This window comes from Malus domestica, chromosome 11 (assembly GCF_042453785.1).
Source record: "Malus domestica chromosome 11, GDT2T_hap1".
Classification (NCBI taxonomy): Eukaryota; Viridiplantae; Streptophyta; class Magnoliopsida; order Rosales; family Rosaceae; genus Malus; species Malus domestica.
Genome location: NC_091671.1, coordinates 40,498,358 through 40,514,433, shown reverse-complemented (window position 1 = coordinate 40,514,433; position 16,076 = coordinate 40,498,358). Strand labels below are relative to the sequence as shown.

General features: G+C 35.7%; 2 protein-coding genes across 2 annotated transcripts; one reads left to right on the top strand and one right to left on the bottom strand.

Moving 5' to 3' along the window:
• Positions 1 to 14: 14 nt before the first annotated feature.
• On the bottom strand, positions 15 to 2,538 carry LOC103449184 (peter Pan-like protein). Its single transcript, XM_008388475.4, has 8 exons — positions 2,452 to 2,538; positions 2,265 to 2,336; positions 1,956 to 2,135; positions 1,573 to 1,803; positions 1,280 to 1,372; positions 1,004 to 1,191; positions 368 to 561; positions 15 to 267 (listed from the first exon to the last, which is right to left on the bottom strand). Exons 2-8 carry the CDS (start codon positions 2,280 to 2,282, stop codon positions 137 to 139), a joined length of 1,035 nt encoding a protein of 344 aa, XP_008386697.3. The 5' UTR covers positions 2,283 to 2,336; positions 2,452 to 2,538; the 3' UTR covers positions 15 to 136.
• Positions 2,539 to 3,449: 911 nt separating this feature from the next.
• On the top strand, positions 3,450 to 4,844 carry LOC103413405 (pectinesterase inhibitor 6-like). Its single transcript, XM_008351872.4, has 2 exons — positions 3,450 to 4,030; positions 4,151 to 4,844. The coding sequence occupies exons 1-2, from the start codon at positions 3,743 to 3,745 to the stop codon at positions 4,496 to 4,498; spliced, it is 636 nt and encodes a 211-aa protein (XP_008350094.1). The 5' UTR covers positions 3,450 to 3,742; the 3' UTR covers positions 4,499 to 4,844.
• The last annotated feature ends 11,232 nt before the right edge of the window (positions 4,845 to 16,076 follow it).

Here is a 16,076-nt window from a genome sequence, read left to right as displayed (position 1 = left end):
TATGAAGCGATTGGTTCCTCAAAACATATGTATTGATGGGTGCACCAAAATTTCTGTCTTTAAATAAACTGCCAACGCTCAAATTGTTGATGCTGGCATATCAAATTACAAATGGGAAAGACACCTTCCGAAGTTGCTAGTTTTGGTCAATATCGTCACCATCTTCTTCTTCATCATTTTCCTCATCTTCCTCATCAATTTCTTCATCTTCGTCATCGTTATCCTCATCTTCGTGGTCGTCTTCCTTTTTCTTCCCATCGCCATTTCCTAATCAAAGATAAGGATATATAATCTTCTCTTAATCATATCATAGTGCAGACTCTATCAAAATCACTAGAAATGGTAAGACAGAACAAGATTAACGTACCGTATTCACTGAAGATGACTCCACCGGAGCACAATCCTTCCTCAATCTTCATGAGTTGAAGAGTCATCCTGGGTCCTATCTCTTGAAGCTTGACAGCACTTTTTGAGGAAGCCCGATTAACCCTACCGAGATCATTAGCCAAAGTCACGGTCGCTGCCTCATCATCTGCTTCACTTTCTGATCCGTAACCAGCCCTTCGGAATAATATAAAAGATCAAGTTTAGTCCACTTTCAAAATGCAAAGCACGCAAACGTCTTATCTTTTCCTCCATTGTACTTCATTATGGTCTTTTTCCCGTAAAAAAACCTTGAGGAATCGAATCAAATTCATGCGTGACGTATCAAGTATATGACTGAAGGAAACAATCCAATTCCAAAATCAAATAACATAAATTTGAAGGCAGATAAGATCATAAGCATTCTTTAACAAATGCGCCTAAAACATTTCCAACTATCAACTCTAGTGTTTCCCCAACTCGGTCCACAATGAAAAATCGGCACGCCTCAATAACTTGTTATAAAATTAAATTGAAAACGCAAGTTCTAATTTCCATTTCCAAGCTGATTTAAACTGCTTCAAACCCAATAATAGAAAATTAAATAACTAAACAATAGGATGGGAAAAAGAAGCCTTACTTCGTGACAAAGTCGCTCACGTCTTGAAGATTTCTCAGATCAGGGACTTGATGGTTCTGAACAAATCTTCTTAATCTCTGGGAGACACCCACAGGCTGTAATCTTATGGAGTAATGCCGAAAATCAATCAGTTTTGTGTCTTTGTTGTAATTAAGCAACACTATTCTTTGGCATGAAGAAAGTTTCACCTGAATCATTTACAGCAAGAACGCAGTCAGCGGGGAACGTAAATCCATTTTATTATGGTAACTCGTTGATATCATTTCATCAACTTACAGTGTTAACATCAATGGCTGGAAAGATGTTCTGAAACAGTATGGTTGTGAGCTTCAAATGTTGCTCTCCAGTCCCAAAACCAGAAAGAACAATCTGCGAAATAAAAACCACTCTTCGTTAGAACCCATTTCATGATAATCCGTTCATGAAACTTTAAACAAGCTGAATTTGCCTAAGCCGATTGCAACTGATTAATTATGCATCAACTAAATTTCCGTTTGAGAATGAAAGAGAGAAAGGGCATTTAAATCTAGTTTTCTCTCTTGTGTATTGTGATAGAGATATAAGATTACCAAAGGGGCATTCTTAAAAAGATCTGCTGGGCATCGAGGACGCTTCTGAGACCGCGCAATATCTACTGCCAAAGAGTACTCCTGTATCTTAAATGTAAGCGTTGGGCCTTGAGGCGTCCTCGCAACCCTAAGGTACGGAGCAGTTGGAGTTTTCGACAACATGAGGAAGTGTGTAACCCCCATTGGCCCGGCCACATTCAAAAAGTCTCTAAGATTATTCCGCCTCTTCTCCTGCATAAAAAAGCATTGCGGAAAAAGCTCAACTCTTTACTCCAGGTTTTCACTTCAGAATAAATCGGCTACTGAAACAAATCGAAGATTATAGCACAAATCAAAGATCATAGCACATATAGAACCAATTGACCGGCCGACTATTCGCATACCTTAAGCTTAAGGGCAGTGTAGGGAAGCATCAGCTTCCTCAAATCAGCTTGAAGTTGCCTCAGAGGACCAGGCAACTTGCATCTGGAAAACACAAAGCTCCTTGGGATTTTGTCCCCAGTGACATGGTCCACATTAGCCTGCTTCTTCGATGAAACCGGTTTCACAAACACCTTCTTCTTCTGTTTTCAAATTTTCAAAACACAACAATCAACTACGTTTCCGAGAAAATTAAATTAACGCCAACAACAAAAGAACCTTTGATTCAATTTTCTCGCCAACCAAACAGAACCCGGAAATTTCAAGCTTACATTTTTGAAGCGAGCCATGTATTCCAAAAATATTGAGTTTCTGTGCTTGCAATTTCAGCTTCGTGATTAATACTGCAAAAAAAAAAAAAAATTGCACTCAATTAGCATACAGATAGATTGAATTTATGCTAGGGAATCGTCAGATAATTAAAAAAATAAAGATTAATTAAAAGTTAAACAAAATTACCTTTGGGCGTTTAAGGTTTTAGACGGAGGAAGGTGATGACTGAGGAGAAACAGCGAAGAAGAGAACGCGCGAGGCAAATTAGGTCGTTTATTAGGCGCATCTGGACCGTTGAATCGTACTAAGGAAATGAAGAAGGGACGACGTCGTTTGGGCAACTGATTGTTGGGCTTATTTTAAGGTGCTCTTTGCCCGAGTCCGGTTGGCGTTGGGCTTGGTTCGGCTGGTTCAGCCTCCTATGTGGGCAACCCAAGTTTGGTCCAATCAAAAGTAATGCAGTTTGATTTCGGAAAATACTTGAGTTCTGACTAGTCAGTTCTTATTCTATCATTGGTCTTAAATCACTATGATTGGCCTAAGAATAATTAAATGTGTGTCCTTCGTTTTCATTTTATTTTTTTTGGTGATACAACGATCTTTACAGTAATGGGCAAGGGAAAAAATTTGTTACGAACTCGTTATTCATAAAATTCAAACTCAAGACAATTCACTAACAAGTAATAGGAATTTCACTAGACTATAATACTAAGTGACTTAATTTTGATATCATTACATATAAAATCGATGTGGCATAATATGACATCGTGTTGTTGCCCAAGCTTGGTCCAATCAAAAGTGTTGTGATTTGTCGCCGTAACGAAACGATATACATTTAAATATAGTGATAACAGACTTATAACATGAGTGCATTAGTAACATAGCATAGTAATTCGATAGTTCAACCCAAAATTACTCAACCATATAAGATGGGAAAAGATAGTTTATGCTAGTTGCCAATAAGAGAAACTAAATAAAAAAGAGATGTTCGTGACAGAAAAAAGGTACAAAACATTTTTCATGAAAGATCCAAAATTAATTTATTCACGAGAAATGTCAGTAATCTTATATATATTGGCGTGAACTGGACAGAAAAGGATATGTGCCCTGCAGCCCCTTCACATGTTTTTCACCATTTTTCAACCTAAAATTTCGGCTCATCAGTCATATCATATCCCTCTCTTTCCAGCTTCATCTTTTGTATCACTCACCAGCCTCTCGCCTATGATAAAAAGTTCCCACCCTCTAGGACCCTTTATAATAAGCTTATTAACCCTCTCAAATTTCATCCTTCTCCGATTTAACGCTCTTCCGTTCTTCATCATACCTTATCTGAGGTGACCGAGGAATCGTGTCATTCGAGCCTTTTGTTACATGTTTTTCCTAGATTTCCAGAGAAATCTGCAATCAATAGGATTTTCTTCCTAGTACTCTCTTTTGAAAAGAAAAGCATTGAAAATTCTTTTTCCTTTCCGCAATGAAAATGGCATCTTGTAGCAGTTATATTTTTGTGTCACTCATTTTTCATGCAATATGGCTGATTTGTTCAACCCAATTATTGGTATCTGGAAAGGGGGACAAAACTTATGTCCAAGAGGCCTGCAGTAATTATGTCCAAGAGGCCTGCAGTGTGACCAGGTATCGGGATGTTTGCATCCACTCGCTCTCACCGTTTTCGAGCTCAGCCAAGAACAGCCCGAGCAGGTGGGCCCGAGCCGGGGTTTCAGTTTCATTGAGCGAGGCCAAGAGTGCCACTCGGTACTTGGTAATGTTGCCTTCTATCATAAACGATCTCTGGGGTATTAGTAGTAGAACAATTCACCTATATTTTTGTATTTTATTTTGTCGAGTTTCCAACATGTAGATTTGTTGCATTCTTCAACAGGTAACTCTGAAAACGCACGGGGGTGGTTTGAAGGGGAGAAACGAAGTTGCTTTGTCCGACTGCATTGAGTGCTTTCAGAACGCGATCGACGAGCTTCACAAATCGCTCGATGTTCTGAGGACGCTGACTAAGATGACATTCGACACGAAAATGGCGGACCTGAATACCTGGCTCAGTGCTGCCCTAACCAATGGAGACACGTGCTTGGATGGCTTTGAGGGCCAGAATGGAAAACCAGTCAAATTGCTACAAGACAGGGTTTTGAAAGTTACCTATATCACCAGTAATGCACTGGCTCTTGTTAACAAACTTGCGACTACTGGCTTGGGAAGCCTTCCTAATTTGTAGGAAGAGAAGATTAATGATTGTATATGTTGTGTTTAATTAACATGTGATTGGGTGATGGGCATGGGCGGATTCATAGAGGGGCTGGGGTGGTCTCGGGACCATGCATGGTCTGGGAAAAACGCCTATGGAGGTCCTTCTAGGACCCTCCAAATGTTTGGTAAGGGAGGACCGTTATATTCCTAGGGTTCTACAGTGTAAGCAGTTTTATTTTTTATTGTTAAACGCCATATAGTTATAAGCTTATAGTCTAAGCAATTTCATTCAAGGAGGGTGAATGAGGTGTAGGCTTGCAGCAGACTTCTCATGAGGAAGAAGACCCATATAAAACCCTCTCTATTCCTTTGAACGTCCTCTTTCTTGCTTTTTCATATTAATTTTTAATGAAACGATACAATTTTTTTTTTAGGGAACAGATATAAAAAAACTATTAATGAGTCATAAAATGAGGGAACGTATTTTTTTATATACATAAATGACCTTACTAGAAAAAGGCTTACAATTTAGACTTTGTAAATAGTAATATTATTTTTGAACCTTTTACGTTAGGACTCCCGACCTAAAATTTTGAATCCGCCAAGTTTAAGGGTTTTTCACAATATGACTATATATTATAAGGTAAACATGTGATTGCACATTGTCTGTAACGAACAACACGAGGTCTGAGGTCACTAGCAAATTCAATTAAACAAATTGCGTTTGGTAATAACAGGATGGTTTCATATTTACAATAGTACACTTGTATACATATTCATGAGTCACGACTTGGTGTACAAGTAACATAATAAGCTTTTACAAGAAACCCAAGCCCACATGACGTACAACTAAACCTAGCCAATACGTAAAAGAACCCAAAGGCCATCTCCAACCGAAGGGTCCAGAGGGCCGAAAATAGCCCTAAAACCGTCTCCAACCGAGGGCTAGGCCAGAGGGCTCTGGAATCTGGGAGGGCCCCACGGGATCGGAGAGGGCTGGAGGGCTGGAGGGCTAGCTTATTTTTTTTTTTAATGTTTTCTATTGCTGTCGGTTAAAACCGACAGCATTAAAGAGGTTTTATTTATTTTTAATAGTACCGACACTAATAGTTTGAATGTTTTGAATATAACGGCTAGTAGCCGTTGTATTATTAGGTTTTTTTTTTTTAATGAATTTAAACTTTTTTTTTTCCCTTTTTTTTTCCTTTTCATATTAATCAAATTTTGTTTCATATTTTTTTTCAATTCTATTTTACAAAATTTGTTTCAATTTTTTTTAAATTCTATTTTTTTCCTATAACTTCTATTTTACAAAATTTGATTCATATTTTTTTTCCTATAACTTCTATTTCACAAAATTTGTTTCATAATTTTTTTCAATTCTATTTTTTTCCTAGGCCATTTATACAACATTAAATTAAATTAAGTAACATGAAACAACATTAAACAATATGAAATAACATTAAATAACATTAACCAACATACAAATTATACAACATAAAAAAACATTTAACAACATGAAACTTAAACAACATTTTTAAAAACATTTAACAACATAAAACTTAAAAGCCTACTCCATGCTTCTTTTGGCCCAAAGATGTGCAACAAGATCCTGTTGTAGGTACGTATTTGTGGCACGAGAACGTATCATTCTATAGCGCCTCATATACTCATTTATAGAGATACTACCAGTTCTTGGATTGAAAAGCAAATTAGGCCCATCATATATTTTTGCTAGAGCCCTTCTTGACCTATTTGGATCTTCTTGGTCATCATCGGACTCTCCATCAATATACCCATCTCGCTCATCCTCCACTATCATATTGTGTAATATGATGCAAGACATCATGATGGAGTTCAAATTTTCTCGACTCCACCCTCTTGCCGGTTCGCTAATAATCTTCCACCGTGCTTGTAGAATACCGAAAGCTCTCTCAACATCTTTCCGGTATGCCTCTTGGTGTAAGGTAAACAACTTTTCTGCATCATTCCTAGGGTTTGGAATTGCTTGGACAAGTGTCGCCCACTTTGGGTAGATGTCATCTGCCAAGTAATACCCCATATTGTATTCACGGCCGTTGATGTAGTAGTCAAGTTGAGGTGCTTTACCTTCCGTCAAGTTATTGAAGAGGGGTGAATGCCCAAGAACTGTAATGTCATTTTGGGATCCAGGGACTCCAAAGAAAGCATGCCAGATCCATGTGTCATATGAGGCAACTGCATCTAACACAACAGTTGGCTTTCTCGACCTTCCACTAAAGCTTCCTTGCCATCCAGTGGGACAGTTCTTCCAATCCCAATGCATGCAGTCTAATGACCCTATCATGCCCGGAAACCCACGGTCTTCAGCTTTGTGAAGGAGCCGATTCAGATCTTCTTGATTTGGCTCTCGGAGGTACTCGTCTTTGTAAACATGAACAATTGTGTTACAAAATTCTTCAAGAGCATCAAGGCATGTAGACTCAGACATACCATGGGTTTCATCCTCGAATCAGCTGAGGAGCCATATGCCATCATTCGGAGTGCAACAGTAACCTTCTGATGAGGTGAGAAACCAGGGCGGCCTGCTTTGTCCTGCTTCTGTCGAAAGTATGGATTGACCTGCTGGACATCACGAAGTAAACGCTCGAAGACATGACGCCTCATCCGGAAGCGACGTCTGAAATCCTCTTCTATGTACACCGAGTCGGGGTTGAAGTAGTTGTTCATCAGATTGGCATGCGCCATCGCTCTGTTTCGTGGTTTGTAAGAGCGACCAGCAACAGAGCCACCCCATTGAGGTTGTTCCTCAGTTGGCTGACACACCATGGCCGCAGCCATGGCTGCTGCCATGTTTTGTGTGTTGCACCTTACTTGAGCTTCTTCATCAGACTCCTCATGTTCTCGTCTCATTTGCGCCCATTTTGCTTCCAATTTGGAATTGGATGAGGACCCCCAATTGGAATTGGATGAAGATCCAAAGTTGGAATTCATTGCAAACTTGAATTGAAAGAGATTGAATTGCAAGAGATTGAATTGAAATAGATTGAATTTAAAGTTGTGTGAATTATAGCCCAATATCCACCCTATTTATAGCAAAAAAAATTCAAATCCAACGGCTAGCTGACGTCAACATGATGTCAGCTACCAACTGCTAGCTGACATCATGTTGACGTCACCTAGCCGTTAGATTTGAATTTAAATTGTAGTTTTTAAATAATAAATTATGTTTGGCCCTCGGTTGGAGACGGTTTTTTGTGACAGGGCTAAAACGAGCCATTTGGCCATCTGGCCCTCGGTTGGAGACGGAGGCAAATATGGCCCTGTACTGTTCATTAAAATATTAATATCTTGGGAAATCTTGGAGGGCCAGAGGGCTCAAACGAGCCCTCTGGCAAGCCCTCGGTTGGAGATAGCCTAACAGTTCAACTTAACCACCTAAATCTAACATATACTCGATACCGTGGCAATGTAGGAAGCCATCGTCTTGGATTTTTGGGAATGATGAAATTGGGGTTCCACCATAAAATCAATTGGCAATATGGGGAGTAGCCCAAGACCATATAAGCACATAGCAAACATTTTCCCTCACCGATGTGGGACTACTCTCAACAAGGAACAATCACAAGTTCAGCCGGCCTATATTTAAACGAGAATGTCATGCCACCCAACATTGAGCTATAGAGTTTTTATCTCAAAAGGTCTCGATGCAATCAGTAATTACCTCCATGACTTTTAAAGACTGATCAACAACCTTGATAAACACTCATGATAAACTACAATTTAACCATAGTTGACGCAGGAGGTGGAGCTGGGATCAACAACCATGCACACCTGTGGTTGCAAAAGAGAGCCATAATGAATTCGACCAGTTTGATGTTTGTTGTTGCAGGTATTTATTTTCTTCTTCATGTTTGCAGTGGTTGGTAGGATTCAGCGTCGTTACTCGTTATGTCACCACTTGTAATCCTGTTTTTTTAAATTAGCAAGCAATTATTGAAGTCGTTGCCATTATTAATACGTAACATGGAGGCCTGAGCGACAAATGAAGACTGGACTTGGTAATAGTACAAAGATTTCTCAGCCTCAATCGGTTCTCAAATTTGGTTCTTCATGACATTATTGGAGCTTGGTTTAAACTGACTTGTCTTGTACATATTAAGGGTTCTTCTAGTAACTACTTTGTTTTTCGATTTAATTTTTAGTGCTAGTGATTGAGAAGAAAGGGATAAAGAATGATGACGATGAGAGATTCTTAAGTGTCCTGAAAACACGGTCTGGTACATCAAGTATCATAATATAAGTGGTTAGATACTTAAAAAGAAATTTACAACCATTTGTATTATGACATCTGGTGTACCGGATACTAAAAAAATTTATCGATGATGAGGGAGGAGGGAGACATATCAAAACTAAAACATCAATGCAAAAACAAGTTAAAAATAACAAAAATTATAAACGAAACAGTTATCAAACATTCTAAAATTAATTTTGGTTATCTTGAACAACATATTATCTTCATTCTTTTATCATATATAATGGCAATGTCGTACGGCAAACTCCATGTACGTGAGACATTTTCTCATCCAACAAAGATCTAGTCTTAATGGCTTCACCGTCTAACATTTAAACGACATAAAAAATCTCTACATACATGTGATCAACTGTGAGAATAGTTAATTTTGGATCAATACCATACAACTTTAACTTCTTAAAACTTATTCCACATCTTGAAATTGTGGACATTAAATGTGAAAGTCTGTCTAAACCCCATTTAAACAGACTTTAATTTGGATATTTTTACTTAAAAGTATTGGAAGTCATTTTCCTTACAGAAAATTGACAGCATGTTATCGACCACAGTGCTTGGAGCGTTTGGACGGCCGTAATGTCGTTTAGGTAGATACCAGCAGACACATACGTAATGAATAGTCTGGTCACGTACAGTTCATCTTTTATGTTTTGAATAGCCTTGATGGGTTTTATTTGCAGAAATCTATATGTCAAACAAATAGGACGGTCTATTTTTATGCATTGGACCGTTTTACATTTAACCTAAAAACTATTAATTTCTTCCGGTCGAATATAAATTGAGCTTCGAATTTTAAGTACAAATGACTACTCCATTAAAAAAATAAAAAATTAAATTGGTTTAATCTTTCAAAATTGTTCTCTAACGTCATTAGTGTTAAATAATGATATAACTAATGTCAGGTGATGGCATTGCCATTGTTAAGTGATGATTTGAACAAAATTCTGAGGGACGTTTTTGTGATTTCACTAATACGACCATCAATGAACTTTAAATTCTCAAATGGACCCTTTTAGGCAAGTGAATTTAGGGCTTAAGTTAAAAAATGACTGATTTAGAGACTACTCAAAGCTCCTTAGATGACATGTCAGTAAAACGCCCTTTGTTAATCTGCCACGTCATAATGCTAGTAACATAACACATATACAATTTTTAAAACGATATATAGTTGTTTTGAATAGTTTCCGTACTTAACTCGAAAATGTTCTTCGTAAAAAATAAAAAATAAATGGAAAAACCTAAAATTGAAATTTTGAATTTCGTGGGGACCAACCCCGACAAGAATAGCCAAGAAAATTCTCACATTTATAACAATTTGGCTTTATATTAATATACTTGTTAGACAAAGTTGTTGATGATATATAAACTAAAACAAGAATAAACAATAAATTATAGAATTAAAAGGTACCTAATTGTATTTATTTGCTCAACTTTCACAAATAAATTAACTTATTGGCACCAAGCGAATGGATTTCAAGTTTGATGTGCCTAATAAGCCCTCTACAACTACAATTCATTATGTCATTAAGTGGGCTTCATAATTTTTATGTATGAGAAAGGTTGCACATTGCAGTCATATGTGACAGTTCCAAGTATATATATATATATATATATATATATATATATATATATATATGCGCTAACAAATATTATAAACAATAAGGGAGGAATTATTAGGGTAAGGGCATGTCCACTACAAGTTGCCTAAAATCCGGTGGGTGGGAGGAGTTTAAAATTAGAAGGCTTGGGACTAGGGGTGGGTTTAAAATATGAAAACCGAAAAACACACTGATTACAGAGGTTTTGTCACATTTCGGTTTGGGCCCCAGTACATCTTGGGCTCGACTCCACCATAGCAGGATATTGTCCGCTTTGGGCCTCGACCACGCCCTCACGGTTTTGTTTTTGGAAACTCACACGTGAACTTCCCAGTGGGTCACCCATCCTAGGATTAATCTCGTACTCACTTAACTTTGGAGTTCTTATGGAATCCAAAGTCAGTGAGCTCCCAAAAGGCCTCGTGCTAGGTAGAGATGAGAATGTACATATAAGGCTTAGAGGATCCACTCTTCTGGACAATGTGGGATGTAACAGGTTTGATTTGGTTAAAAAATAACAATTTTTAGATAAAAAAATCCTGAATCGAATCGAGAAAAATTAAACTGAAAAAGCCAAACAAATAGTAATTTCGGTTCACTTTTCGGTTAAAAAAACTAAACGATTAAAACCAAACTCACCCCTACTTTGGACGTTGGTCATAGAATAGGCCATAAAAATAACAACTAAAGAAAAAAATATTGGTAAAGGAAAAAATATGTGAGTATTGGGTTATGAGCTTTCATCCAATTTGAGATTAGTTTCTACATAAAAATTCGTGAGTATTAATCTTTGAAATTGTCATAATGTGGAGACATAATTATTTGTGTAACTCTGTTAGGATTTCCGTCTCTCATTTGTCCAATGATACTCTTTATTTTAGAAGTTCTAACATTAGTGTTTTTCAAAAAAAACATTACTCTACATTATAACGAGTTTATCGTGATTCTTTTATTCAGAAATTAAAACTCTAATAGAGCAAACTCTCTAGACTTACACTCGAATTTTTAATTTTCTCAAAAGAAAGGGCATTAATAAATGAGTATTCTCTTTGTAAATTAATAATATTCTTCTTGGTAAATGAAAGTACGATGTTCATGGGTGAGCATTAGAATCTGCATCCACGATGCATGGTTATGAAAAAGTTGTGATGGTTTCAAAAAAATGAAAAAGTTGTGTTTGAAGTCTGAATGATCAATTTAGTACTATGTGGGCTCTCAATCAAGGATTGTCTCCCCTTCTTGTTTCCATGCCCTCTTGTACCCTTCTATTTTGTGTGGTTACGGTTAAGTCACGTCAACATTTTATATTATTTTTATATAGAAATAATAAGACAAAAAAAATAATAATATAAAATGTTGACGTGAGCTTAACCGTGATCATACAAACAGGAGGGTATAGGAGGGCACGAGGACAAAGATGGCAGACAATCCTTGTCCCTCAATCATGGCGATTGGTGGCCAATTTTGGCAGAAAAACGTGCGACGTCGTTAATATAATTAACTCACGTGTACGGCGCAGCTACATCAACGTCGATTTTATGTGAATGCTCCTTTGTCCTCCGACGTGCAAACCAAAACCCTATCTTTGTGGGTCTCGTTAACATGCATGATGCACCTCAAATTCACTGAGTTTAAATCTTCGGCAACCAAATTTCTTTCTGGCCTCTTTGTGATTATTCCACTTGATTGATACATGTTATTTCGACTTAATTTAACATTATGTTTTCATTTTTTTAATTGAGAAGATAAGTTGAAGAGTTAAAACTATCAAGTGAAATTTAAATAAGTGGACTAGTATCAACAAATGAGATAGGTCACAAAGAGACCATAAAGAATTTTGAGTGCATAAGATTTGTACTCAAATTCTTCTACTACGAAACGACTTTTTTTCTTTCAACTAACTCACCCAAATCAACATACGACAAAAACAACATGCAAACTACATAGACGACAAGAATATCAAATGAATTCTTCATAAATAAATTGAGCTACGAACGATTCATGTTTAGACTTCCAACGATGTCTAATAAAGTGATTGCAGCTCAATTGGTAAAGATCATTTACTTATCAACGCAATTTGAAGTTTATTTGGTGCACTTGTATCCAATAAGGAACTTTCACCAAAGTAAAAAATATGAATTTGCTTAATATATATCTGTGATTTTATATAATTAGGGTTTAAAGCCTTAGGCATTAAAAAGAAGGAAAAGATATAAAGTGAAAACATAGGTGAAACTCTGACCCGAGTTCTCATTTGGATTCATGCATGGACTCGCAACGCCTAGATGAGAAATGTTGAGCATGAGCACATGGACCTTCAAATTAAGTACTTTCTAACACTTTAAGTTGACCTCCATTAGTTAATTAAATTACAATTATTGACTAATTAGGTGATTCTTAAGACAAACTAATACTATTTTTGTGGGCAAATTAGTACCATATATCTGCTGGTTAAGATTCTTAAGACAACTGTCCATCGTTTTAATTTTGTAATAAGGATCCCCACTTCCCCAGTACAGAAAACGAGAGAGATACCCCCCACCCTAGCTCCCTCCATCTTGCTTCCTTCTTTAGTCATATTATTTTATTAACTTAAATTAAACTCCAGATTTTCTTATTTGCTATGGTATTTTTCAGTGGCTAAAGTCTTATTTAAAAAATCAATAATTAAAATTTAACGGCAAAAACTTCATGTTTATCCGATATATCGAAGCAATTTTTCACTTAAACTTGGTATTAAATATTCATGGAAATTTTTGCTGTGTTTTAAGTAACTCACCCACAATTGAAAATAAGATGCGAGAAAATTAGTTAAGGTGGTTTGGACATGTGAAACGAAGACTTACAAATACTCTGGTTTAAAAAATGTAATTTTGAGACAGAGGTTCAAGACAAAAAGGGACATAACAAGACTTTAAAATAGACTTTAAAAAAAATATACAAAGTACTTGGAGTTAATGTAAGACTTGGCTCAAAACTTCAACTGTATAAGATAGATCGAAGCCAATTTTCACTTAAACTTAGTAACAAATAGTATTAGTCGATCGAGTGGTGCATGGATAATAAAACGGGAAGGGGAAAGGGAATGTGCACGTCCATATTCACCAAAAGAAAAAGAAAAAGAAAAGAAAGTAAAGTGTCATATTCATCAAGGGCATCGTGACCAATTGCTAAGTTACGTAAGGGGAGTCAATTACCTTAGCGACGAATCCTTAGAAATGAAAATTGTAAAAAAAAAAAAATCAAATAGAGGGGGATACAAACCCGCAGATAGATTCATGTGACGCGAGAGCGAGAGAGAGAAAAATAATATCATACTAGTTATTCTTAGAATTTTATCAACTAGTAATGATGTAACACATAAATTAACTAGGAGAATGAAACTAAACACGACACAAGGGGAAATGAAGCGTCCAAACTACTCCAAGTTTCAACAAATTGCCTTCAATTGTAGCATTAGGCCATTAGGCCATTTGTTGACCTTTTGAGGCGGCATCTTCTTTAGGGTCATACGTACTCAATTAGTTATTGGGACCTAATTCTTATTCCTTTTCAATTTATCTACCTACTTCTAAAAGCTACAAGCGGTCAATTTAAATTTCCAACTCGATTAAAAGTATTCGATAAGTTTATGGACTCGTTTGAAAGTACTGTTAAAATGATTGAAAGTGATTTCAGCGAAAATGTTTTTTGATTCTAAAAGCATTTAAAGTGCTTCATGTAAGAAGTTTATCATTTACTTGCATTTTTACTAAAAATTGGTTATAAGAACATTTTCACCAGAAACATTTAAGCCATTTTAAACACACTTCTGTTAATTTGCCAAAATACTCATTTATGTAAATCACAAAGAAAACCCCTCAATCATAACCTCTAAATCTAGTGAATAAAATCAAGTTACTTGCATGTATTTACTGGTATATATATATATATATATATATACATATACATGTTAAGGATATTTTAGTTTAAGTTTAAACTTTGGATAAGTTTCTGAAAATGATGGATTTATCTCAGTACGAATTACATTCGATCGATAGTGACATTTTGTTCTGTATCAATATGCCCTTTATGTCAACTCAACTAGTAAAAATTTGAATATGGATCTACCATCAATTTCCATAACCAAGTACTTCATTCAAAATTCCAAGGACTTTAACCACACAAAAAAATAATAATAATTCCAAGGACTTTCATATGAACAGAAAAAAATAATAATACTTTCAAGTGTTTTATGAGTAAGCATCTAACATCTAACAGGTGCTTCTCCTAACGTGAAATGACTAGCAAACAAGTTCATTACGCAGTTTGACAAGCACAGGCCTAATAAGAAGAAACAGTTTTGAGTACATCTCAAAGTTCTTCCCTAGGAGGCTCGAGCCTCTTTTTTTTTTTTTTTTTGAGAAATGTTTTCCAAAAAATTAAGTGTTATGTTTATGTATTGTTTCGGTTGAGCCTGTTTCACCCAAGGTCTAAAATATCGAAGATATCGGAAATATCGGTAGTAAAAAAACATGGAAATTTCGATAGAAATATTGGAATATTATCGATATCGATAAAAATTGAATAAAAACCATGGTAATTGTAAGAAAAACTTGAAATTTTTTATTGAAACTTTGCAGGATGTTTATTTAGTCAATTATCTATTAGTTTATCACAAAAAATTGGAAGGAAATGCATTGCATGATGGATTTAATTGATTTTAAGTTGATTATATAGCGAGCTGGCAAACATTATGAGTGTAGAAAATATGTAGTAATTAATGAAAGAAGTTTAAACACACCATAATCATTTATATATAATGAATTAGTATAATATTTTACACTTTATACATTGCATTGTAAGATACACGAGTGACTTAGTACCACATAGAGTTCCTATCAAAGTTTAAAATATCGATGATATCGGAAATATCGGTAGTTCAAAAATACGGAAATTTCGATGGAAATATCGAGATAATATCGATTTTTTAGACCTTGTTCACCATAGAGCTTAAATTACACAATTTTAATATTTTAGAGTCTTTTTAAGACTTTTACCATTTCCTAATTTATTTTCCTTGTGGAGGTAAGGTTTGCTAGGAGTGTGTAACTAACTTTTGAAGTTGTATTCATATTTTCTTTTTCTTATCATCAAATAAACTTGTGGCTGCCTCGTATCCTCGTTTTAGGAATTTATCGTTGAATAATCCTTCATTTTTTGGTTGTTTTCATCGCATTATATCCGAAAACTACTTTTATAACCTAAAAAGCACTTTTAAATTTCTTTGGTTGTTTTCAGTCGCATCAAATATGATAATAGGCACATGCAATGTGTACCAATTGCGTCTATATTTTATAATCCATCGAAAACAAAGTTGCTGCGTGACATGTAGCCTGCAGGTTTGGAAAATTAGAAAAAAACAATGAAAAAAAAAACACGAAGAAGAAGTAAGGCTCATTTGAAAGTTTTTGGTTTTAAAAGTATTTGAAATGCTTTCTGTAAGAAGTATTTGTTTTTGAGTTTCAAAAACACGTGAAGTGTTTGTTACATGACATGGTAGTCTTTTAGGTTTGGAAAATTAGAAAAAAAAAACGAAAAAAAAAACACAAATATGAAGTAACCGTGGCTTGCCACCAGTTGTCCTTTTTTTTTTTATAAAAAAAAAATTAAGGCTCTTTAGAAAGTTTTTAAGTTAATTTTAATAGCACTTGAGGTGTTTTATGCAAGAAATATTA